Here is a 26,197-nt window from a genome sequence, read left to right on the forward strand (position 1 = left end):
GATCATTGCATCAATCAAAGAGCTGAATTGAAGAGGTGAGAGGAATTGCCCAGGAGTGGATCCTGTGCTACCCCACAAATGTTTTGAAGCCGTACAGGTCACAGTACTTTGCCAACAATACCTCTGTGACCCTCCTACAAGGCATAGTAAGCCACTAGCAGTGGATATTGTGGCCTTGTTTATTGTCTGCCCTGATGGGCACTTGACAGCTTATGATGACATGGTGTTTTTTACGGTTTCTAAATATATTTGATAATCAGAGATTAATTAATTAAAATCATGAATATACCATGAAATAGAGAGATGTATAGCTGGAACCTATCTAAGTTTACCTTTCAAATGATGGTTGACAATCCTAATTGATTAGGCAATACTAGATGTATCAGATTTGGCAGTCACTCAAGTTCATCAAATAATGGAATCTCCTGACTAATTAGTAAATTAAAGAACAGAGCAAGAATTTTCTGTGCATTTGATGTCCTGCAAAATTCCACCTTCCAGATTGCCATGCATGATTGTAGACTTCCAGGATTCACTGCCACGTTCACTGCAGCTAACTCCTTGGAACTGCCTGCTAGCTGTCAGTGTGTTCCAGCCCATTGTCTCTTTGGTCTTTTTGCCAAATTGTATCAATCATAAATTACATTGGCTAATGTTGCCTCATTCGGGCGGCCAGTCTGTCCTCCTACAATCTGTTTTTATCATCCCTACTGTCTATGATATTTTCAAATTTTGCATCATCTGTGCTTTTGAAATTTTTCTGTGCATGGCCATAGCTGTACGATTAATATAAAGCTTGGTTCAACCTATGGTTTGGCTTTAAACTGTTCTTAATTTGTGCACTTTATTTGTCAAATTACAATGTGTAACGGAAACAATCATTATTTTCTAAGAATAACTCCAAATCACTTTTTTTGTTGCCTCTGAAGTAAATAATTATTTCCAAATTCTTTTGTTGAAATTGTAAATCCATTTGTTAAAGGCAGCTCAGCTGCAATGGTTCTGACTTATCATGGCCAATAGGTTAGGAGATCTTAAACATGAGAAATTCTGCAGATGCTGGAAATCCAGAGCACCACACACGAAATGATGGAGGAACTCAGCAAGTCTGGCAGCATCTATGGAAATGAATAAACAGTCAATGTTCCAGGCCAAGACCCCTCCTCAGGACTGGAAAGGAAGGGGGAAGATGCCAGAATGAAAAGATGGGGGGAGGGTAAGGAGGATAGCTAGAAGGTGGTAGGTGAAGCCAGGTGGGTAGGAAAGATAAAGGGTTAGAGAGGAAGGAACCTGATAGCAGAGGAGAGTGGACCATAGGAGAAAGAGAAAGAGAAGTAGGAGTGGATCCAGGAGGAGGTGATAGGCAGGTGAAAAGAGGTAGGAGGCTGAAGTGGGAATAGAAGAAGAAGGGAGAGGGAGGGACTTTTTTTTAACCACACAGAGAAATCGATATTTATGCCATCAGGTTGCAGGCTGCCCAGACGGTGTATTAAGGTATTGCTCCTCCACCCTAAGGATGCCCTTATCTTGGCACAAGAGGAGGTCCATTGACCAATATGCTGGAATGGGAATGGAAATCAGAGTTAAAGGTTTGACCACTGAAAAGTTCCATTTTTGGTGAATGGAGTGGAGATCAGTTAAGAAGAGAATATATCATACATCATTGTACACCATTATGTATAAAACACCCACAAGTCACAAACTGTGAAAGGAGTGTTCTAAACTGAAGGTTCTCTTCCTGAGCTATATTGTTCTATGTTCTAAGAAAGAGTAAACTATCCACATCTTGCTGATTTTTTTGACCTTTCTATAACCTGGCCTCTGCCCAAGGAAGGAGCCAAAACAGCTGGCAATATAGAGAGACTTTCAAATATAATAGTAATTAGACTTTAATTGACTTCAAGATGTGCCCATTTACTCAAGTTACCCACAGGAGAATACCTAAGAAGTAGCTTCAAATCCATAGTTTAACAGTTAAATTTCGTAACTGTGCTGTGGACTCTAGACTATCCATGAGTAATATAACAAAAGTTCAAATCTGCTGTGCAAAAAGAAGTCCTGGTGACTATATTGAAAATGGAGAAGAGAACTTGCATTGCAGTGCATTTAATCTTAACACTGAAACTAATGAAAACAATATGTATGCATTTATGGTACTGAGGAATTCTTTGTTCTCTTGCCAAATATGTAAATTTGTAAATGTTTTTCATTTCTTAAATGGTTTTAATTTGGTAATTTTTCCATCAGTTATGGTCCTCTGAATTGTTTAAGTTAAATTTTGTAAATACAGAGGATAATTTATTTATCTAGAATTGCAATAGTTATTGATCTTTTTAAGGATGATATTTCTGGATATATTTTTCTTAAATTTGTCTTTATTTATTTATGTTTATATAGCAATTAGCTTTAAATTAAAATGGTTGGCATTTGCAATGAAAACCTTTTGCACTCTTGATTACTCTTGATTAATGTCACTTATGGACTGGAAATTTTAAGGCTAGGTGAAAACTTCCAAGATTATGTATCAATATATAAGAGTATGTTTTTTAGATGTCATTAAGTCTGTTTCGTATTTTGTAACCATGATTAGATTTTACAAAGGCAAACTTATTTTATGGCTTCTCAAAAAATGAGAGGAACATTCTTGGCATGTAACATAATTCAACTGGTTTCAATCTTTGCGTTTCCTCTTCAAGCAGTGTAATTATTGACAGATTTCTATGGTGCTCACGTAAAATACCGGACAACATGTAGATGCCATAGTTACAGGAGAGGTTTTTGTTTGCACAAAGGATGTAGTAGCCATTTTGACGGTAGTTCTCTTGTAGTTTAAGCCATTTACCAAACAGATTTTTGGGGTGAGGGGGTGCGTGGAGCAGCAGATTGTAATGTTATTGAAGAAATAAATTATTTATTAGTAATTTCCAGTTAAACTTGAGAAAATCACTACCATATACTTATTGGGGCAAATGGTTTATTTCTCTGCTGTTACTCAATGTGATATCTGAAATGCTTCCAAGTTCAGAAAATGGATTTTCCTGCTCTAAATGATCATTATTATCATCATCATTATCATTATATGACATGGGTGATCATGGTCTATGACCATGATTGTTCTTGGCAAATTTTTCTACAGAAGTGGTTTGCCATTGCCTTCTTGTAAGCATTGTCTTTTACAAAATGGGAGACCCTAGCCATTATCAATGCTCTTCAGAGGTTGTCTGTCTAGTGTCAGTGAAAGTACAATCAGGATTTGTGATATGCACCAGCTACTCATACAGCTATGGCTTCAAATGACCCTGATTGGGAGGTGATGCTAAGCAAATGCTATGCCTTGCCCAAGGATGACCTGCAGGCTAGTAAAGGGAAGGAGCACCTTGCACATCCCTTGGTAGAGACTATCTCCACTCCACCACCCAGCTCTAAATGATAGAATAAATAAATAATTCCTGCTCTAAGTAAGTCACTTATGAAACCTACACTTGTGCATCCCACCCACAATACAGCTGCTTATGCTAATATAAAAAAGTTAATATGGTTAAATTCATCTGGCAATTCGCAGGAGCATTAATGAAGTACTGATAGTTGAAGTGGCTGAGGAAGCAAAATCTTGGGGTCTAGGCAAAATTTGCCACTGATGGAAATATTAAAATTGAGAAATGGCCAGCAACCATTTCATTGTCACGGATGAGCTGGAGTTTGCAGAATGTAGATGTCTGGCTTCCCATAAATGCATTGAAATATTTAAGTCTAGAAGCAACAAAAGCGTATTAAAAGATTTCATCAGCATCCAGCCAGATGTCTTTATAACTATGTAATAACTTTCAATTAAGCTGTAAAGGATGCTATTTAAGTGCGAATAGTTACACATTTACAGAATTTCAGAACATGACAGTCTTGGTGATGGCAAACATTAGTGATAATTCTGTTTTGCTGGGTTAACTTGTTGTCCTCTGTGAGAACTCAATCAATAAAAAGAGGTGACAAAGACATGCATATGAGATTATCCAAAAATTGCAAATGTTAATTCAAGCAGTAATACTTCATGATGTTGTAATTACAATCTCAGACATCATGTTTCATTATTTTCTCATTTTGTGTTTCATTACAATTGTACTTGTTTGCACATACTTCATATCAATCATATAAACAGAATGCCAAGGGGGCAGTGTTGTCCAATTGAGGCAACTTTCCAAGCTGGAAGTTTTGTTAATGTAATATTGTGAATATTCCAATTCATGTTTTTCCCATTAGTGTGTCTCGTTATGAAATTTCATACTATTATGATTGCAATAATCATGGAAAAAATATAAAATGAAATTTGATGGATTGGTAGCTCCTAGCAGCTTGCTTATTAGATTGACTATGGAAAGCAGTACTGTTGCTAAGAAATAGATGCCACATGCCACGCTTCTAGAATTAAAATTCAAATATATATATATTGACTGCAAACAATTATTTCAAAGTTGGACATGTGCCACCCTTCCTTCATTATCCACAATAAAATAAAAATACATTTTTGGGACACCTTTGTTACAGGTAATGCATCTGCTCAAAGTGGCCCATGACTTTAGAACCATTGTGCATGAGCAACAGTTGTTGAAATTAAAGCATAACATGCTATAAATACTGAGCTGATCAAGCAGCATCTCCATAAGTTAGTGATAAACCTGATTCTGATTCTGTTTTTAAATTTTTGTAACCAGCTTTGCTAGTATAATGGATTTACCAGTAAATACAGACCTTGTTGGCTATTACTTCACCATGGTAATAAATGGTAAAACATCTGTTTGGTCACATCACTAAACATGGACACTAGTTGTGCACATTTGTGTTGTGTTGCGAAATGTGCAGGTTTTTGTACTATACCGTAGTTCTACTAAACATTCTTGTGCAAATGACCCATTTCATAGCAGTGACAAACATTTAAATATTAATATACAGAGAACCGTAAGGATAGGGCAGCTTGCTTAATAGTAACCCTGTTCTTTGATTATCATGATGAATAGATAGATTTGTTTGCTATCTTCATTTTGATTTGTATAAAGTACAGCAGTTAGTATGACTGAATCATCTGTAAAGATTGGCTTTGTTTATGAATGAGCTTGGCTGAATTGGGCTTCTCTAACCACTCATAACTAGTACACTCAGTGACCACTTTATTAGGTACACCTCTACACCAGCTCAATAATGCAAATATCTAGTCAGCCAATCATGTGGCAGCAACTCAATATATAAAAGCATGCAGACATGGTCAAGAGGTCCAGTTATTATTGAGAACAAACATCAGAATGGGGAAGAAGTGTGGTGTAAGTGACTTTGACTATAGAATGATTGTTGGTGCCAGACTGGGTGGTTTGAGTACATCATAAACTGCTGATTTCCTGGTATTTTCATACACAACTGTTTCTAGAGTTTACAGAAAATGGTGTGAAAAACAAAAACATCCACTTAGCAGCAGTTCTGTGAGTGAAAGCGCCCTGTTAATGAAAGAGGTCAGAGGAGAATGGCCAGACTGGTTCAAGCTGATAGGAACAACTATGTATTACAACAGTAGTGTGCAGAAGAGCATCCCTGAACACACATCACATCGCAGCAGCCTCTCCGGACTCTGGATTGGGGATTGCCAAACGTTATGTGGATTTTCTGGTGTTGTCTATTTTGTCATGTGCTTTGTTGATATCATCCTGGTGGAATGTTGTCTCATTTTTTTAACTGCATTTCATTTCTGGTTTTTAAATGACAATAAACTGAATCTGAATCTGAATCAAACTTTGAAATGGATGGGCTACAGCAGCAGAAGACCATGAACAGACACTCAGTAGCAACTTAATTAGGTACACTGAGTGTACATTAAGCAATTTGTAGTTGATTCTCCTGATGTATATCCTTCAAAATTTTATCACAAAATTTATTTTTGAAATCCTTGTTCTTAATTTAAATGAAGCTTATTTCTGGATCAGACACAACTGTTATTTTTGGTTCTTTGTGTCCAGGAAAATAATACATGTAATTAATACACATCAGAAAGTCTTTGACTTTATCTTATTTCTTAGGTCAAATTACAATGTGTGATAATATAATTTTGTTTTCTAAATTTCTAGATTTGCTGCATTTTAATCAGGATGCCTGTTGGAGCTTAGTTTCCTATATTTCAAGTTTTGTATTTACAGAAAAGCCTTAATATAAAAGTCCTGTGTTCAGAGTTGAATTGCCTATACTAGAGGTTTTGCATTTAAGATGAGAGGGAGTAGGCTTGAAGGAGCTATGTGGGACAAGTTTTCTACACAGAGAGTAGTGGATGCCTGGAATGCCGGATCAAGGATGGTAGCTGACTCAAATACAACAGAGGTGATAAGATTAGGTGGGCACAGAAATGTGAAAGAATGGAAAGACATGGGCATTGTTTCTTCCAGAAGTGATTATTTTAGTTAGACATTTATTACTAGTTTAGTTAGTTTGGCACAACATTGTGAGCTGATGTGCCTGTTCCTGTGCTGTACTGTTCTATGATCAAAAAAGATTTATCAGCTGTTTCAATAGGGGGGATAAAATTGACAGCTCTGTATATTAGAGAAGAGGAGATTTAGGGATGCCCTGATAGGGAACTGCAAAATTATGATCTGATTGCGCGAGTTAGATGAGTGAAGAATATTTCTGTATGGGATAAGCCAAAATTATAAATACAAGTTAATTACTTAAATTGCATAGTTTTTTTTAACGGGGATTTGTCAAGTGGAATTTTCTGGAAAAGGTAGATGAGACAGATCATCTACTTTCAAAAGGAAACCTGATTAGCATGAGAGAAAGAGCATGTAAAGATACACTGAAATGCTGCATTACTATAGGAACAATTTGTATATCTTTCATAACAGAATCAAAGTTGAGTATTTACCTGGTGTAATTATCAACATCCAATGTTGTGCCTGTATAATGTTAATCTCAGCAAAATCGGGTAGATATACAGATTTTATAATATTTTGTGATTATTACTTCTTTCACTAGGAACGTTTATAAGGATTATCGATTTTTAGAACTTGCTTGTGACTCTCAGGAGGAGCTAGATGGTTGGAAAGCTTCATTTCTTTGGGCTGGTGTTTATCCAGAGAAGTGCACTGTAAGTAGACAAGAAGTTAAATATTGATAGAATTCAGAACTTAAGGTGATAGAATAGAATGAAATAGTTAAATGGAGCAAGTTTGGTGAGTGAATTTCTACTGCATAGTGATGTTGCTCTACTTATGAATTTCTCTTATGAATCTGTGAAGATGACATTCAGCAAGTGAATTATGTACAATAGGCATCTTTCACTTCAATATTTTAGTTTCTTGATTATAAGGCAGAGCTAGAAAAAATATTATTTTTGGGATGAATTGTTTAACTGTACATTTCTTACAAGCAAACTGTACATTTCTTACAAAGCCTTATGTTTATTATATGTAAATAGTCTTCATTCAGTGCCACTGTCTGTCCAGTCTGAAGACTTTCAATGCCAACCTTTCATAGCCAACTCTCCTCATATGTTCATATTTTCTTTTGTTTAAACTTAAGACCCCAATTTCTGAATGAACTTCTTCACTTTTTATCTTAATGAAGAATTCTATGAAACTATATCACTCTTCCCTAAAGTACTCTCAGACAAAATTACTAATGAGTCCCTCATCATTAAGCAATACCAAATTTAAGATATTGTCATCCTTGTTAGCTCTTCAATACACTGGTTTAAAAAAATGTCTCACTCCAGGAATTCATACTCCATAGTATTATTGCTAACTTGGCATGGCCAGTCATTATTTTGATTCAAGTTGCATGTTTTTACTGTTGTATTAGTGTTAGATGCACCTCTAATTTCTAAACCTACGTTACCAATCATGTTTGAAGGCAAATAGACAACTTCACCGATCTTTTCTGCCCTTTGGAACTCCTTAACTTCAGCTAGACTGATTCTTTATCCTAATTTTCTGAACTGATATGCTTTCTCACTATGGTTCTGTTTTAATTTTTTAACTATCAGTATCAGACACCACCTTTACATCTATCCTTCCTAAATATTGAATATAGCCTCAAATCTTGGTTAGTTACCCTGGAATTTTGTTTAACCAATGACAAGTATATTTTTGTTGTTAATTTGACTGCCTTACTGCAAATGCTTCAAATATTTAATTAGAACAGCTTTAGAATTTATTTTACATTTTACACATCTTGACATTATAGACATCTCCAGTTTGATCCCACCAACAATCTGGAAATTGGTAGTTAATTGGCTGCTGTAAACCAATTACACTATTGTGTAAGTGAGTGGTAGAATTAGAAGGGCTATTAGTGCAACTATGGGGAGAATAAAGTAGGTTTAGAGTAGGATTAGTGTAAAAATGGTTGCTGGACTTGGTGTTGTGTAATGAACTAGATTTGATTAGGGAGCTTAAGGTAAAGGAACCCTTAGAAGACAGTGGTCATAATATAATATAATTCATATTGCAGTTTGAGAAGGAGAAACTAAAATCAGATGCATTTGGTATTACAATTGAGTCAAGACAATTACAGAGGCATGAGAAAGGGGCTGACCAAAATTGATTGGATGGGGGCATTAGCAGGGATGATGGTAGAGAACAATGGCTAGAGTTTCTGGGAGTAATTTGGAAGATGCAGGTTCAAGTTTATCCCAAAGTAAAAGCAGCATTCTAAAGGGAGGATGAGACAACTATGGCTGACAAGGGAAGTCAAAGACAACATAAAATCTAGAGAGAGGGCCTACAGTATAATAAAAATTAGTGGGAAACTTGAGGATTGGGAAGCTCTTAAAAATTAACAGAAGGCAACAAAAAGCAATAAGGAGAGAAAATATTAAATATGGAGCCAATAATATAAAATATAAAATAATATAAAAGGATACAAAAGTTTTTCTCAGTTTTTAAAAATTTATTCATTTGTGGGATATGGGCATCACCAGCTAAGCCTGTATTGCCCATCGCTAGTTGCCCTTGAGAAAGTGGTGATGAGCTGCCTTCTTGAACCGCTGCAGTCCCTGAGATGTAGGTACACCCACAGTGCTATTAGGGAGGGAATTCCATGATTTTGACCCCAAGACAAAGAAGGAACAATGATATGCTTCCAAGCCAGGATAGTGAGTGACTTCAAGGGGGATTTCCAAGTGGTGGTGTTCCAAGTATCTGCTGTTCTTGTCCTTCTAGATGGTAATGGTCATGAGTCTGGAAGGTGCTGCCTTAGGATCTTTGGTGTGTTGTTGCAATGCATCTTGTAGATAGTACACACTGCTGTAACTGTTTGTCAATGGTGGAGGGATTGTTGCTTGTGGAAGGGGTACCAATCAAGTGGGCTGCCTTGTACTGGATGGTATTAAGCTTCTTGAGTGTTGATGGAGTTGCACTCATCCATGTGAGTGGCCAGTATTCCATAACACTCCTGACCTGAGACTTGTAGACGGTGGACAGGCTTTGGGGAGTCAGGAGATGAGTTACACGCTGCAGAATTCCTAGCCTTTGACCTGCTCTGGTAGCTACTGTGTCTATATGGCTAGACCAGTTCCGTTCCCCCCAGGATGTTGACAGTAGGGGATTCAGTGATGGTGATGCCACTGAATGTCAAGGGACGATGGATACATAAAGAGTAAAAGAGAGGCAAAAGTAGCTATCAGAGGCCCAGTTTCTGATCAAAAAGCTCTAGAACCTGGAAGTCCTCAATTATTGCTACTAATTCATTAATCAATAATAATCTCTGCTCAAAATTACCATGGCAAGTGAGAAAATTTTTTAGAAGGCTATTGCCAGTTTGGGCGCACACAACACCCACCTCTTGTCTATGGCCAAATAGTCAGGGTGGGTTTGGTGGTCTGAAGAATCCATTTCCATGAGGTATCTCTTTGGTTCAACTTTTTTTAAATGCTTGGTCTTATTTGCCTTGTTACCATTTATTTGACCTAGTGTTTTTGAACAGCAGCAAGATGTGTAAAGGCCTCCTGGCAGTCTGGCACAGTGCTGGTATATACCTCTTGAGGGCCAATCTCTGCTTGCAACCTGCTCTGCTTTGCAGGTTGGTGACAGCAACTAGGCTCCCAGTAGAACTGGACTTACAGGATTTTATGAAGTAAGTGATAAAGGGAAAGGTGCAGGCAGCATGCTTATTCTTGATGCCTGTAGGCATACTCCAGCTGAGTTGCATTAAGGTGTACAGGTGTTGTAAAATTGTTATAATTTCAATATTTACTTTCACATTGTGTACTTCTTACCAAAGCTGAATTATTATCCATATCAGGCTAATTTTGTTAGGTTATAGAATTTTTCACTGTTTTGTCAAAGCAAAGCTTAGAAGTGGCAGTAAAAGATAGAAAACAGGCTCTTTGCCCCACACTGTCCATGCCAGCCATCAAGCGCCCATCTACATCGAGTACTGTGCTGACATTAGTTATAAAATTTGATGTTTTGTGGCAGCAGTACAGTGCGGACATAACAAATTACTAAGGTTACAATAAAAATAATTTAATAAATAGTGCAGTAGAGAAATAGTGAGGCAGTGTTCATGGGTTCATAGATTGTACAGAAATCTGATGACAGAGGAGAAGAAGCTGTTCCTAAAGCATTGATTATGGGTCTAGGCTCCTGAGCCTCCTCCTTTATGGTAGTAATGAGAAGAAGACATGCTCCAAATGGTGAGGGTTCTTAATGATGGACCCTCACCACTTTTTGAAGATATCCTCAGTGTTGGGGAGGCTTGTGCCTGTGATGGAATTGGCTGAGTCTAGAACCTCCTGAATCCTTTTATGATCTGTGCATTGGTGTCTCCATACCACTCAGAATGGTCTCCATGGTATATCTGTAGAAATATATAAGTCTTTGGTTACGTGTCAAATCTCCTCAAACTCCTAATGAAGTATAGCTGCTGTCATGTCTTCATGATGATGACATCAATATGGTGAGCTCAGGGTAGACCCTCTAAGGTGTTGATGTCCAGGAACTTGAAATTGTTCACCCTTTCCACCATTGACCTCTCAATCAATTCTCATGATCTTTCTTTCCTGATCTCCAGTCAGTTCCTTTGTCTTGCTGACATTGAGTGCAAGATTTTTGTGACACTACTCAACCAGCTGATTCATTTTACTCCAGTACACCTCCTCGTTGCCATCTGAGATTCTGCCAACAACGGTGGTGTCATCAGTGAATTTACATTTATAGATGGCATTTGAGCTCTGCCTAGCCACACAGCCATGTATGTGGAGAGAGTAGAGCAGTGGGCTAAGAACACATCCTTGAGGTGTGTCTGTGTTGATTATTAGTGAGTAAGAGATGTTGTCACCAATCGGTACTGACTGTGGTCTTCTAATGAAGTCAAGAATCCAGTTTCAAATGGGAGATACAGAGACTCAAGTCTTGAAGCTTGTTGACCTAGTACTGAGGGTTGATGGTTTGAAACATTGAGCTATAGTGAATAAACAGCAGCGTGACACAGGTTTTGCTGTTGTCCAGATCATCCATAGTTCAGGGAGAGCTAGTGAGATTATGTCCACTGTAGACCTGTTATGGCAGTAAGAAAATTGCATTTGGTCTAGGTCCTTACTCAGGCAGGAGGTAATTTTAGTCACAACCAACTCTCAAAGCACTTCATCACACAGAGAAGATGTGAGTGCTACTGGGTGATAGTCACCCTGTATTTCTTGGGCACTGGTATAACTGATGCCCTTTTGAAGCTGAGGTAGACCTCTGACTGCAGCAGTGAGAGGTTGAATGTGTCCTTGAACACTCACCAGTTAATTTCTAAATTCACCAATAACACTAATTGAAAACTCAACTGCATGTAGAAACATACATTTTTTATTTGAGATTAAATTTATTTGGAAGCAATTTTCTGCAAGATGGCTTTTTCATGGGAGCTTTCTTCCTCAGCTTTGATCTCACTTCAGGTTGTTTCATTCTTCCCTGCATTCACATCTTTGTAAATATACATGATGTTTTGACGTAATGCTTGTAGGTTTGCTTGACAAAAAAAAATCCCCAGCATTAAAATCCATCAATTGAAGTTTTGTGCTCCATTCAAATTACCCTGAAAGCTTAGTTCTTCAGCATGTGCCCAGCTAAATATGTGCTGGATTACTGTGATTCAGCCTAGCATCTTCCTTGTTCTGCCCCTCCATCACCATGGCTGCCTCTTTGACATTGCTCCTTCATTGGTCTGGCATCTTTCTTTGCTTTACCCTCCATTGACCTGACCTTTCCCTTGGTGCGGAGCCTCCTCTGCACGCCTCCTGCTTTGTGAACTCAACCTCCAGCCTCTCCCTCAACACTGCTAATCCAGCAGTCTGGTCACTGCCTCAGTGCTGCCCCTTCATTGGTTTGGCTGCTCCCTTCGAAATACCACACCACTTTATTTTTCAAATAACCTCAGATAATTAGGTGGACGTAATTTCACTTTCACAAAACCGTGTTGACGATGCCTAGTTACTTCGAGTTTTTCTCAAGGTGCTCTGTATTCCTTGATATTTGTTAAGCTAACTGGGCAGCAGATTTCTTAAATTGAAAAGGTAGGAAACGGTGTGTGAAGCAATGTAATCTCAGTGAATAGACATTTAATAGTTGTTTTGTTCATTCTGACCACTGGGACTTCAATTTGTTGTACAAATTAAATGCTTTATCATAAATCAGGAAGTAGAAGCTAAAGTAGCACAGAGTACATACTGTATTTATTTCTCATTATACAGTGAAACTCCCAACTTCCAACTTTGTCACTGGGATGGGCACATTTCAGATTTCTACTACCGTAGATTCCGTACTACAGAGCGCACCTGATTAAAAGCCGCAGGCTCTAATTTTAGAAAGAAAATCAATTTTGTACTTGTACAAGCCGCACCGGATTTTAAGCCGCAGGTGTCCCACGTTGTAATATGAGATATTTACACAGAAAGATATTACACGTGAGGATTTTTTAACTTTTAATTAAATCCGTGTGGTAACATAAACAAATACATATTGCAAATGCTTTTTTTCGAACCGTGCCTGTAACACGGCTACTTTTAAATATACATACGTATCGGTAACACACAAATTACGTTGCGTATACTTTTTTACTGAACAGTGCACGAACAACATTCCAATATCTCCTAACGACTGGTAAAAAAATATATATACTGCAGCCTACCAGGAAAAGTTATTGATCGCCTTTAACTTAAAAGCAGCGTTCTCGCGCGGGTCTAATGCGCTCCCCCCCCCACCTTTCCGTTTATCGCAAACCGGTATTTCCCACAAGACGCGGCGAAACCGGATGTGACGTCATAGCATCCCGGGATGTAGTACAGAAAACAAATATAGTTAAAACACTTCTAACTTTAACTAGAAAATACTAACAAATGAATTACTAAGCGAAAATATTATAAACTAAATACCTGCCATAAAGGCAGCACAATGCTTTTCTTCGAGTGTTTTCCATGTTGATGAGGGTGAGTACAAATGACTGATTTACAATAATTTAATTGTGAAAGTGCGCTTGATTTATCGTACAATTTCATTGGACCTCTGTGAACTACTCATCAATTTTATTGGTCTACTGTTACGAGGCAAAATGTTTTTGGCGGCATGAAAAAAACCATGCATTAGCCGCACCGTAGTAAAAGCCGCAGTGTTCAAAGCTGTTCAAAGCGTGGGAAAAAAGTAGCGGCTTATAATCCGGCATCTACGGTATTTCATTTGAAACTATCTCATGATAAACCGAGCATTTGATTGAAGTTTTTCTGTGTTTGTGCTTTGCACAGCTTGATAATGAAGAGGCAGTAGGTACGCATAACTTCACCAAGGACCCTCAGCTGGAGAGACAAGTGATGACTATACGCAACTTAGTCGAGTCATACATGTATGTCATTAACAAGACTATCCGGGACCTTATGCCAAAGATAATTATGCACCTTATGATAAATAATGTGAGTTTTATTTTTCTTCAGCAAAATAAAGCCAATAAGTAGAAACTAAACATTATTTTTACCACATATTAGAAAAAGGTTATCTCTTTTTTATAGTTCCTGTATTTATAGAAAATGTCAGCATTGTCTTGAAATCGAGTTTGCTATTAATTCATATAGTCAGTATTTGTAGATTTTTGCAAGTATGTCATACCTCTAGTACATTTATTTTATAGCATCATTATCTTACAAGTAAATCATATTCACTGTCATTTTTATTGAAGAAAATCAGTTGTGCCTTATTACAACAACACACACAAAATGCTGTCACAAAAGCGCTGTCGACGTCGCTTCTCCCCATAGATGCTGCCTGGCCTGCTGTGTTCCACCAGCATTTTGTGTGTGTTGTTTGAATTTCCAGCATCTGCAGATTTCCTCGTGTGTGCCTTATTACATATTTTTTATTGGAATGTTTTAGAAAACACAGAAATCTAAAGCATGTTATAGGCCCTTTGGCCCACAATGTTATGCTGACCATGTAACCTTACTTTAGTAGCTGCCTAGAATTTCCTAATGCATAGACCTCTATTTTTCAAAACTCTTTAAGAGTCTCTCAAAAGTCCCCATTGTATCCGCCTCTACCACCTTCACTGGCAGTGCATTCCACGCACCCACCACTCTCTGTGTAAAAAAAACTTACCTCTGACATCCCCCTTGTACCTACTTCCAAGCACCTTAAAACTGTGCCCCGTCATGTTAGCCATTTCAACCCTGGGAAAAAGCCTCTGGCTGTTCACACAATCAATGCGTGTCATCATCTTATACACTTCTATCAAGTCACCTCTCATCTTCCGAAGCTCCAAGGAGAAAAGGCCAAGTTTGTTCAACCTATTCTCATAAGGAATACTCTCCAATCCAGGCAACATCCTTATAAATCTCCTCTGCACTCTCTATATAGTATCCACATCTTTCCTGTAGTGAGGTGACCAGAACTGAGCACAGTAAGTACTCCAAGTGGGGTCCGACTAAGGTCGAATATAACTGTAACGTTACCTCACGGCTCTTGAACTCAAATCCATGGTTAATGAAGGTCAACACACCATATGCCTTCTTAACAACACTGTCAACTTGCACAGCAGCTTTGAGTGTCCTATGGACATGGACCCCAAGGTCTCGCTAATCCTTCACACAGCCAAGAGTCTTACCATTGATATTCTGTCGTCAAATTTGACCTACTGGAGTGAACCACCTCACATTTATCTGGGTTGAACTCCATCTGCCACTCCTCAGCTCAGTTCTGCATTTTGTTGATGTTCCACTGTAACCTCTGACAGCCCTCCAGACTATCCATAGCACCCACAATTTTTGTGTCATCGGCAAACTAATTAACCCACCATTCTACTTCCTCATCCAAGTCATTTATAACAATCACAAAGAAAAGGGGTCCCTGAACAGATCCCTGTGGAACACCACTGGTCACCGTCCTCCATGCAGAATACAAACTATCCACAACTACCCTTTGCCTTCTGTGGGCAAGCCAATTCTGGATACACAAAGCAAGGTCTCCTTGGATCCCATACCTCATTACTTTCTGAATGAGCCTCGCATGGGGAACCTTATCAACTGCCTTACTGAAATCCATATACTACATTCACTGCTCTACCTTTATCAATGTGTTTTGTTACATCCTCAAAGTATTCAGTCAGGTTTCTAAGGCAAGACCTGCCCTTGATAGAGCCATATTGACTATCCCTAATCAGATTATGTCAATGCAAATACTCATAAATCCTGCCTCTAAGGATCTTAACAACTTGCCCACCACTGAAGTAAGAGTCTGTTTTTGCTACACACACACACACACACACACACACACACACACACACACACACACACACACACACACACACACACACACACACACACACACACACACACACACACACACACACACACACACACACACACACACACACACACACACACACACTCCCCCCCCCCCAAGACAGAGGGAGTCAATTTTAGAAAACCTAGCATATTTCATTTTCAACATAGTCCCCTCATACATTTCACACTTAGTCCAGTGGAGCATACAGATCCCTTCTTTGTAGAAGTCGGCGTCTTGGACCTCCAGAAGTGGTCCACAGTGGGGGGGGGGGTTAATTGATAAGTTTGTGGCCTAAGGTAGGAGATGAGTTATACAGCTCTCATTACATGCACATGCAGTTCAACTCTTTGAGTGATTATGCAGAAAGTTTGAAGTTAATAACTCATCTCCTTCTACCTTAGGCCACAAACTTATCAATCACCCATATGTATATATGTGTGTGTAAGTATGTATGTATCAGCAGTCACTCTACAGTTGGTTGCTGATTTTCTCAAAGTAATAAGTCCTCAGTTAAAGTACAAAACCAGGCTAATCAACCTCGCAAGCCTGGGTTGAACTTTATGCTCCACGTGAGTTTCAGGCCATTCTTGTTTCTCCATGTCCTGCTGGTGCATTCTGGTGCTTTATCTAAAAGTTCTTTATATACTTGACACTGATCCATAATCAAACTACTCCCCTGTATTTGTTAGTGATGGGTGTCCTGATGCAGGGTTTCAACCTGAAGTGTCAACAATTCCTTTCCTCCCCACAAATGTGGCTTGACCTGTTGCGTTTCATCACTAGATTGTTCCTTGCTCTAGATTCCAGTATCTATGGTCCCTTGTGTCTCAAGTTCGTAATCAAGCTTCATAATGTTGCTGATTTTCGTTCCAGGTTCCTCATTGCATCTGACATGTTAATGGAGGGAGGACCTCAGATATGCAAAGTGGCATCAACAATGTGCAATGCACATCTATATGCCACTTCTGGAATATTCAATATGCTTCCATCCACTGGGCTTTGGCATGTTTTAAAGAGGACTTCTCTGAATAGCTCTTGGGCCAGCAATGGAAACAGAAATCCAATAGCTAGATCTCCTGTAAGCAATTCAGCTGGTTGTTCTTCAGGCAATGTGCTGCCCCCCAGCCCCAAAAACCCACTGCTATCCTGAAGTGGCAGTCCTGAGCTACTCAACAAACTCATGATTCTTTCACATTCAACTCCCACAGCCCCCGCTATCTCCCTTGAGAGTCCCTGACCACTGAACCCCATCTTATCTGTTCGAGGTGTTACTTCAGAGTCCTCTGCAGCCTCCTCGATGCAAATAGGCAACCACTCACCACTTGGGAAAGCATTTACTGAAAACAATGGCATAGAGGCACATGTGGATCAGCATTAAATGTTTATACAATAATGACTGGCCAGCCATTTTGATTTTGGTTTCAACTGAATGTGTACATACTTTGTCAGATAACTTAATGTTCCATTCTGTTACCCTTTAAGCTCATAAAAATTTTACCCAATTCTCAATTTTTAATTAAAAGGTTAACAGTATATTTAATTGTTTTTATAATGTTCTGTAGACTAAGGAATTTATCAACACAGAACTTTTGGCAAAACTGTATTCCTCAGAAGAGCAAAATGCCCTAATGGAGGAGTCACTGGAACAGGCAGAAAGGCGTGATGAAACACTTAGAACATACAATGCTATCTGTGAGGCACTGAATATTATTGGCGACATTAACACTAATACCGTATCAGTTCCCATACCGCCTCCTGTGGACAATTCCTGGTTACACACAGAGCACAGGTATGAATGCTGAAATGTCAATTTTATATTTATTTGTCATGCATCTGGCACTTGATTCTTTTCAGAATTTTTATTTACGGTATTTGCTAGAAGTATTTGTTTTAGTCAGGATCAGGAACCAGGATGTTTCTTCATATCTCTCATATTCTCCCAGGGTTAACGTGTATATCTGTGTTTGTTTATACATAGTATGGCCAGACATATAATTTTAAGAGATGTAATCTAGGAAATGAAATGAACCTAAAAATCTGTGGTATTGTGTTGGGGAGGTGCTTGTGCTAGCTTGGTAGGAAGCTGCTCTCATTCTCATGCAAGACCCAAGGCATGCATGTGGCATAACCTGTTTCTTTAAAATTAGGAATTTTAGTCTTAGCACATTAAGTATTTTTTTCAAATCTTTTTAGCACAGTGGACAGCAGGCATTCTTAACTGATGTAAAACCAAAATCAATTAAGGAATAAAGTTCCTTGTGTTGTACATCTTCCATGCAGAATTCTCATTTATAATTATTTCAATGTTTTGCTTCCCATATTTGAAGTCATTTTATGTGATGTTTTCTTGCAGTTTTGAATAGTGCACCCACCTTCGCAATAATTTGTTATGAAACTACACAAGATCTTCACTTATGACTGCTGTGACCAAAGGGAATATTCTTTTGTTCCATCATTTGGATTCAAATTCTGTATCCCATCATTTAATGCATGAAGTTTCTAGATTTGTCAAATGTAATTTGGTCTAGAAATATTTGTGTTTTTGAGTAGAGGTTGATGTTGATATGATAGAGGAATGGCAATTCTAAACATAATTTGAATGATTATAATTATTTCTCTAGTCCTAAAGATCCACAGTGGCGGCCTTTATCTGGCCATCCACTATGCAGACAATCCAGACGTGCTCCAATTTTATCCATTCAATCAAAACATTCTTCATCAAGTGACTCTCCACTCACCACCCACCCAGGCATTCCGGATTCCCTCAGTGGTCCTAGCAACAGTGAAGTATTGGCAGGTTCCCCTTTGGGGTCCACACGTGGGCCCATCATCCCCAGGTAAGCAGATAACTGGGCTGTTACTTGTGTATCAATTTTCTATTCTTTATGTCAGTTCCACAGTCTAGTGTTCTGATTCAACAATATGACTACTGTATTGATACATTACTTAATTGCAACAAAACCAGAAATAGGGTACCTTCGTCTAACCCATATTTCTAGATGTAATACCTTTGAAACACTTCTGAGTCACTTTTGGTACACAAGTATAAAGGAGAACAAAATAATAGTTATTCTGGATCCAGTGCAGCACAAAAAGCCGCGCAGAAGTTAAAGAACATAATAATAATTTTTTAAAAACAATAAATATAAATGCGTGAGGGAGAGAGAGTGAGAATGAGAGACAGAGAAAGACAGAGAGAGAGAGAAATATTGATTGTATGTCCATAAAGTGACGCTAGGCTGTATATGGGGAGACTGATGGGAAATGATAAAGTAGTGATGGAGTTAGTAGGTGGAAGTGTTGATCGGCCTTACTGCCTAGGGAAAGTAACTGTATTTGAGTCTGGTGATCCTGATGCAGATGCTACATAGCCTCCAGATGGGAATGGGACAAACTGTCCAAGAGGATGTTACTGGTCTTTTTCTGGCACTTTTCTGTATATACAGATATATCCTTGATGGCAGGGAGGCTGGTGCCAGTAATTCATTGGTCAGCTTTGACTACCCATTGTAGAGCATCCCTGTCTGCCACTGTGCATTTTCCATACCAAACAGTGATACAGCTTGTCAGGATGCTCTCTACTGTGCATCTGAGAAAAAATGTGAGTATGAATGTGCAAAGACCAGCTCTCTTCAGCCACCTCAAAAAGTAGAGGCATTCATAGTTCATGGATGCAGCGAAGGAATGATTTTAAAGTGAATAAAGTGAGCAAGCTCTATCCTCGAGGTTTATCCTGACTGCAACAACAAGCTCACCCTTTTCTGGATTCACTGCACTGTAATTGCCCAATCAGTTCATTTGCTTTACCTCACTCTCAATCATTTAGTATTGCTGCAAGCCTCACACCCACGAACTCACAGCTGCTGCATATTCACTGCACCTCGTGCAAACATAATGCAAAAGACTCAATGAAACAAATCCTCTTTTTTGAAGAAGTTATGTATAACAGGGAGGAGGTGAACAAAGGTAACCGCTCTTTCAATATTCAATCTGCATGAATGAGTCAGTGTTGGATATCATGGGAAGGGTACTGAAGGGATCAATGAAGAGTCTGTCTGTATATCCAGTCTGCCTCCCTTCTTCACACATCTCCTTTATTTCTCAAACTAATCTGACTCCAAGTGACAGATGATATTAGCATTTCGATTTTGCTTTCTCCAGTCTCCCCTCACTGCATTTCTCTGTTTATCCCTGTTGCATTTCAGTCACGTTACAGCTGCAGCTGATCAGAGACAGAAGGGGAAAGAAGGTAGCAAATGAAGAGGCAAAGTCACTTTGCTACACTTGGACCTCAGTTTAGATACTGAACATATTTAAGAAGGTAGAATAGAGGTTACTGAAAATAAAGATGTAAGCTTTTACCCACTAAGTTTACAGAACTCCTGGAATCTATTCATAGACCCCCAGGTTAAGACCGCCTGGAATAGAGAAAGCATCAGGCAGTAATGCACAGGAGTGGAAATGGCAGCACAACAGCCAACTTGTCATTGGATGATGCTACAGGGAAGTCAGGTGATGTTTTTGCTGTCATCAGATGATGGCTATTGTGTGTGTGCAGAGACTGTTACACTGAACGAAAATGTGCAAGATGTCAAGGTGCATGGTGGAGTCCTGCACCACATAGGCAAAGGATTTTGCACCAACATTGGAGCCCATGCTCTTCAACAAGTGATGTCCAGTGGCAGACCTGTGGATGCTGCTGCAATGGCAGGTATGAAACCTCTTATGACTTGGTGAAAGGTCTGATTGTTGCAAGTGAACACAATTCAAAGTAGCTTTCGGGGCAACGCTACAGTCCAGCAATCTGTCCTTCTACAGGTAACTAGAGTTACTGACCATCATCCTCGCTTGTGACAGTGACTCCATGGAGCACAAGAGTCCAGACCAGAAAGATACAGTCTGATACTGGGTGTTCTGGGCTCAGAGCTGCTTTAACATCAAACTTTGTTGTCTTCAGTCTTTCACCAACTATGTTGTATAACTCTGGGTTAATTTAAGATATATAAATATCTATACATATTTATAAAATTAAACTAATTACCTTGGAAAGACTAAGCCTGCATTGCTCCCTGTTACTATTGATGGTGAGGATGTGGATGTGGTGAGGGCCTACAAGTACCTGGGGGTGCACCTGGATGACAGACCTGAGTGGAGCACCAACACAGAGGCTGTGTACACAAAGGGCCAGAGTTGCCTCTACTGATTGTGAGGATGTGGATGTGGTGAGGGCCTACAAGTACCTGGGGGTGCACCTGGATGACAGACCTGAGTGGAGCACCAACACAGATTATGTGTATAAGAAGGGCCAGAGTTGCCTCTACTGCCTGAGGAGACTGAGGTTCTTTGGAGTATGCAAGCCTCTCTTTCACATATTCTACCAGTCTGTTGATGCCAATACAATCGCCTGTGCAGTAGTGTGCTGGGACAATGGCATCAACGTGGGTAATGGCAATAGACTCAATAAACTGATTAGAAAGTCTGGCCCTGTTATAAGAGTCAAGCTGGACACACTGGAGGCTGTGGTAGAACAAAGGACCCTAGGGAAAATCCTGGCAATTCTGGACAATGTTTCTCACCCTCTGCATGCCAGCTTGGCTGAACAGAGGAGCACTTTTAGTAACGGACTAAGACAACTGCGCTGCTACAAAGAGCGCTATATGAGGTCGTTGTTACCTTCGGCCATTAGGTTCTATGATGTGTCAACCTATAGCCGGGAAAGTGATGAACCCCTCCTGATAGACTGTTTGTGGTAACTTATTTTTTATTTTTTCTATTTCTCTTCTAATATTTATATCTGTGCACTTGTAATGCTACTGTGACATTGTAATTTCCTTTGGGATCAATAAAGTGTCTGTCTGTCTATCTATCTATCTATCTATCTATCTATCTATCATCTTAAACATTCCACTTACACCTACCTCTACCTTGTATGTGTCACTGCTTAGAGTATTAGGATTGACAGTGACACATGGCAGGTAAGTGGAATTTATAAGGCAATTAATTATATTTTATAAATATCTAATTTATTGAGAGCTGATTTGTATGTGCACCTGCTGGTCTTTATTTTGTATTATAAAAGGGTTCTATAATATCATTGAAACCAGAAATGTTTGGGTATGAGACTGCTGATGCTTTGGAAAGTTTTCTGTTTACTTGTATTTGCTCATGAGAGATCTCAGGATTCATCATGAGAATCCCAGCCACAAAGGCTATGTGTTTGATAGTCTCCTGTTCCTCTTCTGCTTTCTCTTCCTCCCTTCTTTCTTCTCTCCTGCCCTTCCACCATATTTGGCTGATAAGAAATAGTGCAAGCTATTCCTTCTTGATGGGCATGTAGTCCAACATGCAGCATTCTTCAGAAAAACATGGAACTAACTGACCAAACAATTCTTACACTTACTTGGAAAGTGTAAAATGCATTTTTTTACTCTTAAACCACAATTAATTCGAGGACTTAATCTTGAAGAATAATATTGTCCAGCTCTGCAGTTGCAATGCTGTTGAATGAGTCACTATACATATAAATATACTTTCTGAAATATGAGAAAGAAATCTTGAAATAAAAAATCTGTCTTCTCTTTTCCTGCCGTTCTAAGTGCTACTTCATTTCACTAAAACCAAATCAATGACAATTGGATTTGGTAACCTTTTGATAGCTATTTCAACTGTGTGACTTCCATTGTTGCAGTGGCAATTGGAAAAGTACCGTGTATTGTTACTTCTACTCTCATTTTTATCTTATTAATGCTTCTTGTCTCATTTGTATCCTTCTTTTTCCTACATAATTCTCAACTCACAGGATCTCTGCTGTTCTTTGTCTTCATGCAAACATTTTCCCGTTCCAATATTCAAAGCTCAGAGTCATCAAGGATGGAGTAGTCTCTCTGAACAGTGTCTCACAAACTACAAATCCATTCACTTCACCATTATGTTATGTGGTTACAGCATGCACAGATCACAAAACTTTTGCAGCAACACCCCTTAAACCCTATGTTCTTCATCAGTTAGGACAAGGGCAGCAAGTAGTTAGTTAAACTGCCACCCTCAAGTTACCTCCAATTTTGTTTGCATATTGATTACCACTCCTTCATCATTGCATGATCAGAATTCTCAAACTCCTAATATTACTGTGGGAGTGCCTTCAACACAGATTGTAGTATTTCAAGAAGTGGTGCATCCCTATCTTCTGAGGGCAATTAATAAGGGGCAAATAATGCCAATGTCAATGATGCCCACAGTCTTGAAATTAAAGACACTCTCATCTTCTTGGGTGTTGTAAAGGGTGTACACACAGTTAATAAAGGGAAAATGATCCTATTGACAGACAAAAACGAGGAGACAACAGTAATCAGAGAAGTAATACAACTCACCATCACCACCATCGCAAGAGTAGTTAGGAATAAAGCCTTGCCAACTATGGCTACATCTTGTAAATTATTTTAAAAAGATACAGTCGATCTTCACTAATTCAACTATCTGTAATCCAGTTCCTTCGATAATCCGGCACTGAGTTCAAATTTTCCGCACAACTGTAATTTTAAATTTCCTGGGCCACCACATCAATCTGCTGTGCATTGTTTTGGTTGTGCTAGATCTGTTTGCGTGTTTCCTGCTTGTTTTCCTGCATTTATTAATATCATTTGCGTGAGGCGTGGCCACCCAGCACCTACCAGCGGCGGGGGAGCTGGCGCGCGCTTGGTCTGTCCGCCTGCCGGCAGTCGCACACTGCCCTGCGGCATCGCCCGACTGGTGCACCATTCTTTTCTGCCTATGACCTCAGATCAGACGTGGCCACCCGCTAAATTTAAGCATATTACTAAGCACAGGAAAAGAAACTAACGAGAATTCCCTCAGTAACTATGAGTGAAGAGGGAAAAGCCCAGCACTGAATCCCCGGCTGCCTGGCGGTAGCGTGAAATGTGCGTATAGAAGACCTCCTTTCTCTGACCTCTGCTTTTGCGCATCCAAATGTGCTGCCACCAACATCAACAGTTTTTGAAGAAACTGTTGTGCCAGTTTCAGCACCAGTTCCTGATGCTTCACTCGTTTTTCAAGATGAAGATGTTGATGAGCCTGACAGCCCCACACTTGCAGACATGTAACTTTGCTTGAAGGTATATTAAATGTCTCACTTCAGAACCAGAAGTGTTCAACTGTTCTGTATAAGTCAATTCCTGTACATTTACCTGTACCCTTTATTTTATCTGTGCCTGTACAGTATATTAATTTATTAAAATTTAACTTGCTACTCATTTAATATTTCTGTTTCATTATTATCTAACTTGTACTGATTTACATGATATTTTAAATGTATAATGAGGCGGTTAGCTATTGCTTAATGTGATCCTTCTGTAATTCGGCATTTTCACTAATCCGGCACTCCTCAGGTCCCAATGGTGCCGGATTATAGAATGTCGACCTGTAATATTAAAAAAAGAGAGCATAGTTTGGAGGTATTTGTCAAATAACCAATGAGGAAGATATTCCATAATACAAAAAGATTTGGTCTGGAAGGGTAAAAGAGTGTAGAAGTACAATCAATTGTGACAACAAAAGGAATTTGGTAGGTACTTGAAACATAATTTGAAGGGATAATGGGGAAAGAGTCATGAACTGGTAAGTAAATATGCCATTCTTTAGTGTGAAATAATTATAAAGTCATATGATAGTGATTCCATGATTCATACTTTCCAAACAACTGAAGTAAAGGAAATCACTTGTTCTGCTAACTATTAGACTATGAAGGCCCTGTACATATTACATTACAAGCACATGCAAGACTAGCTCAAGTAAACAGAAAAGAATTTGTTGGAAGTGCTTGCCCTGCTTGTAATTTCAGTTACAGTGACAAAAAGATAATATGTGGCCAGATTGCTTTAGAAATTCTAACTTCCAACCCATGATTGATTCTCTTAAATATGACTTCTAAAATCAACAGGAAAGTATTGTCTCCGTTTTGGGTCCTATAGAACAAAAGATATTTTCCCCCAACAGTTGAATTTACTCCAGAATCATTTATTACATAATTTCTATCTTTGGTTTTGCTTTGCTTTATGTGGGTATGTCCTTTCCAGCCATGCGTAATGTACCATGTCAATAGCTTCAGATTTATTTCAGAGACTTAACTCAAGCCAAATTATTAACTCATATTTGCTTTCCTCTTCACAAAAACTCCAGAATCAAATATCAGACTTATTCAGTGGAGCTTTGCTACGTGTAAGTGAGGTGAATAAGTTAAACAGTTGTGTTCCATAATTAGCTTTGTTCTTTAAGTCGTGTTTTCTGTATTTCTCTGTATTGGTGCTTTCAGATTACTAATATTGCAAACCTGGTGTACTTCATGCATTATCCAAAATTCTTGCGCACACTTCTGTGAGTTTGCCTCAGGCAAAACATAGAGTATGAACAGATGTTGGTTTTACCCATGCCTAACATTTGCAATATCTAAAAAAGTGTAATCAAGGACTTGTATTTTTTTGATGGAATCACCTGCATCAGGATTTGGAAAAGGGCAAGGGACAAAAGTGCACACTTACAGCTGGTAAATCAACATAATGAGCATTAATGTAATTTATCCAATTATTAGCTGAGGTTTTCTATGTCCTCCAATTCCCTTGTTGTCCATTCTTATTTTGAGAAACCTCACCTGCAAGGGGCAGCTGGCTGCATTTCAAGTTTTCCAAATGTGCAAGTATTCTAGAGAATACTTGTGCACTTGCAGATGACTCTCTGCAACATCCATGAGTGCCATCTCTTTTGAAAGATATCTTTCTCCTTTTTTGATTTGTTTCTGGTCTGAAGATCATAGAAATACTTAATAATTTTGCAAAAATTATTCTGGAATTTCTGACCACTTAATTTTGAGGAGGACCTGCTGAAATCACTTGCCAATTTGAGTTGGTTTGCCTGAGGTTTATTCTGCAGCAAATCGTTTTGCTCTCTGCCTGTAACTGTATAGCTCATTCTTCAAAGTATTTTTGTTTGGATCTTCTGTAAGTGAATACTACTGGTCATAATTGTGGTCAAAAATCTTGCCAAACACAAAATGTGGGCTTTGCACAACTATTGACACCATTTGGGCAAGTTAGGTATAAAGGAAGGCAGTGCTGGAATATATAAATTCCTTGCACCAGACCGCCCTACCTAATTAACAACTAAAGACCACTCAATCACTCCCTCAGAAACATGCTCAATTTTTTTGATACCATATTAACAGAATCTTTGTCTATCCAATCATTTGTTCATGTTGAGCAGATTTACAAAATAAAACTTTTTTTTTCATTCTCTCTAATGAAGAGAATAACTTCACACTTTTTCCATATTAAATTCCATTTTCTATGCCACCTCTGTTGGAAATATTATGTTAACTATCTTCTATTATTTTGAAATTATACTGGGATCTGGCTAACCTC

At 38.8% G+C, this 26,197-nt stretch overlaps 1 protein-coding gene across 1 annotated transcript in view; it reads left to right on the forward strand.

Moving 5' to 3' along the window:
* Positions 1-26,197, forward strand: part of dnm3a (dynamin 3a) — a 217,368-nt gene that overhangs the window by 178,009 nt on the left and 13,162 nt on the right. The window contains exons 16-19 of the mRNA XM_073063584.1: positions 7,006-7,117; positions 13,757-13,921; positions 17,348-17,574; positions 18,407-18,622. Coding sequence (XP_072919685.1) covers positions 7,006-7,117; positions 13,757-13,921; positions 17,348-17,574; positions 18,407-18,622 — 720 coding nt within the window. The remainder of the gene's footprint in view (positions 1-7,005; positions 7,118-13,756; positions 13,922-17,347; positions 17,575-18,406; positions 18,623-26,197) is intronic.

The sequence above is a fragment of the Hemitrygon akajei genome, chromosome 12 (genome assembly GCF_048418815.1).
Source record: "Hemitrygon akajei chromosome 12, sHemAka1.3, whole genome shotgun sequence".
NCBI classification, from domain to species: Eukaryota; Metazoa; Chordata; class Chondrichthyes; order Myliobatiformes; family Dasyatidae; genus Hemitrygon; species Hemitrygon akajei.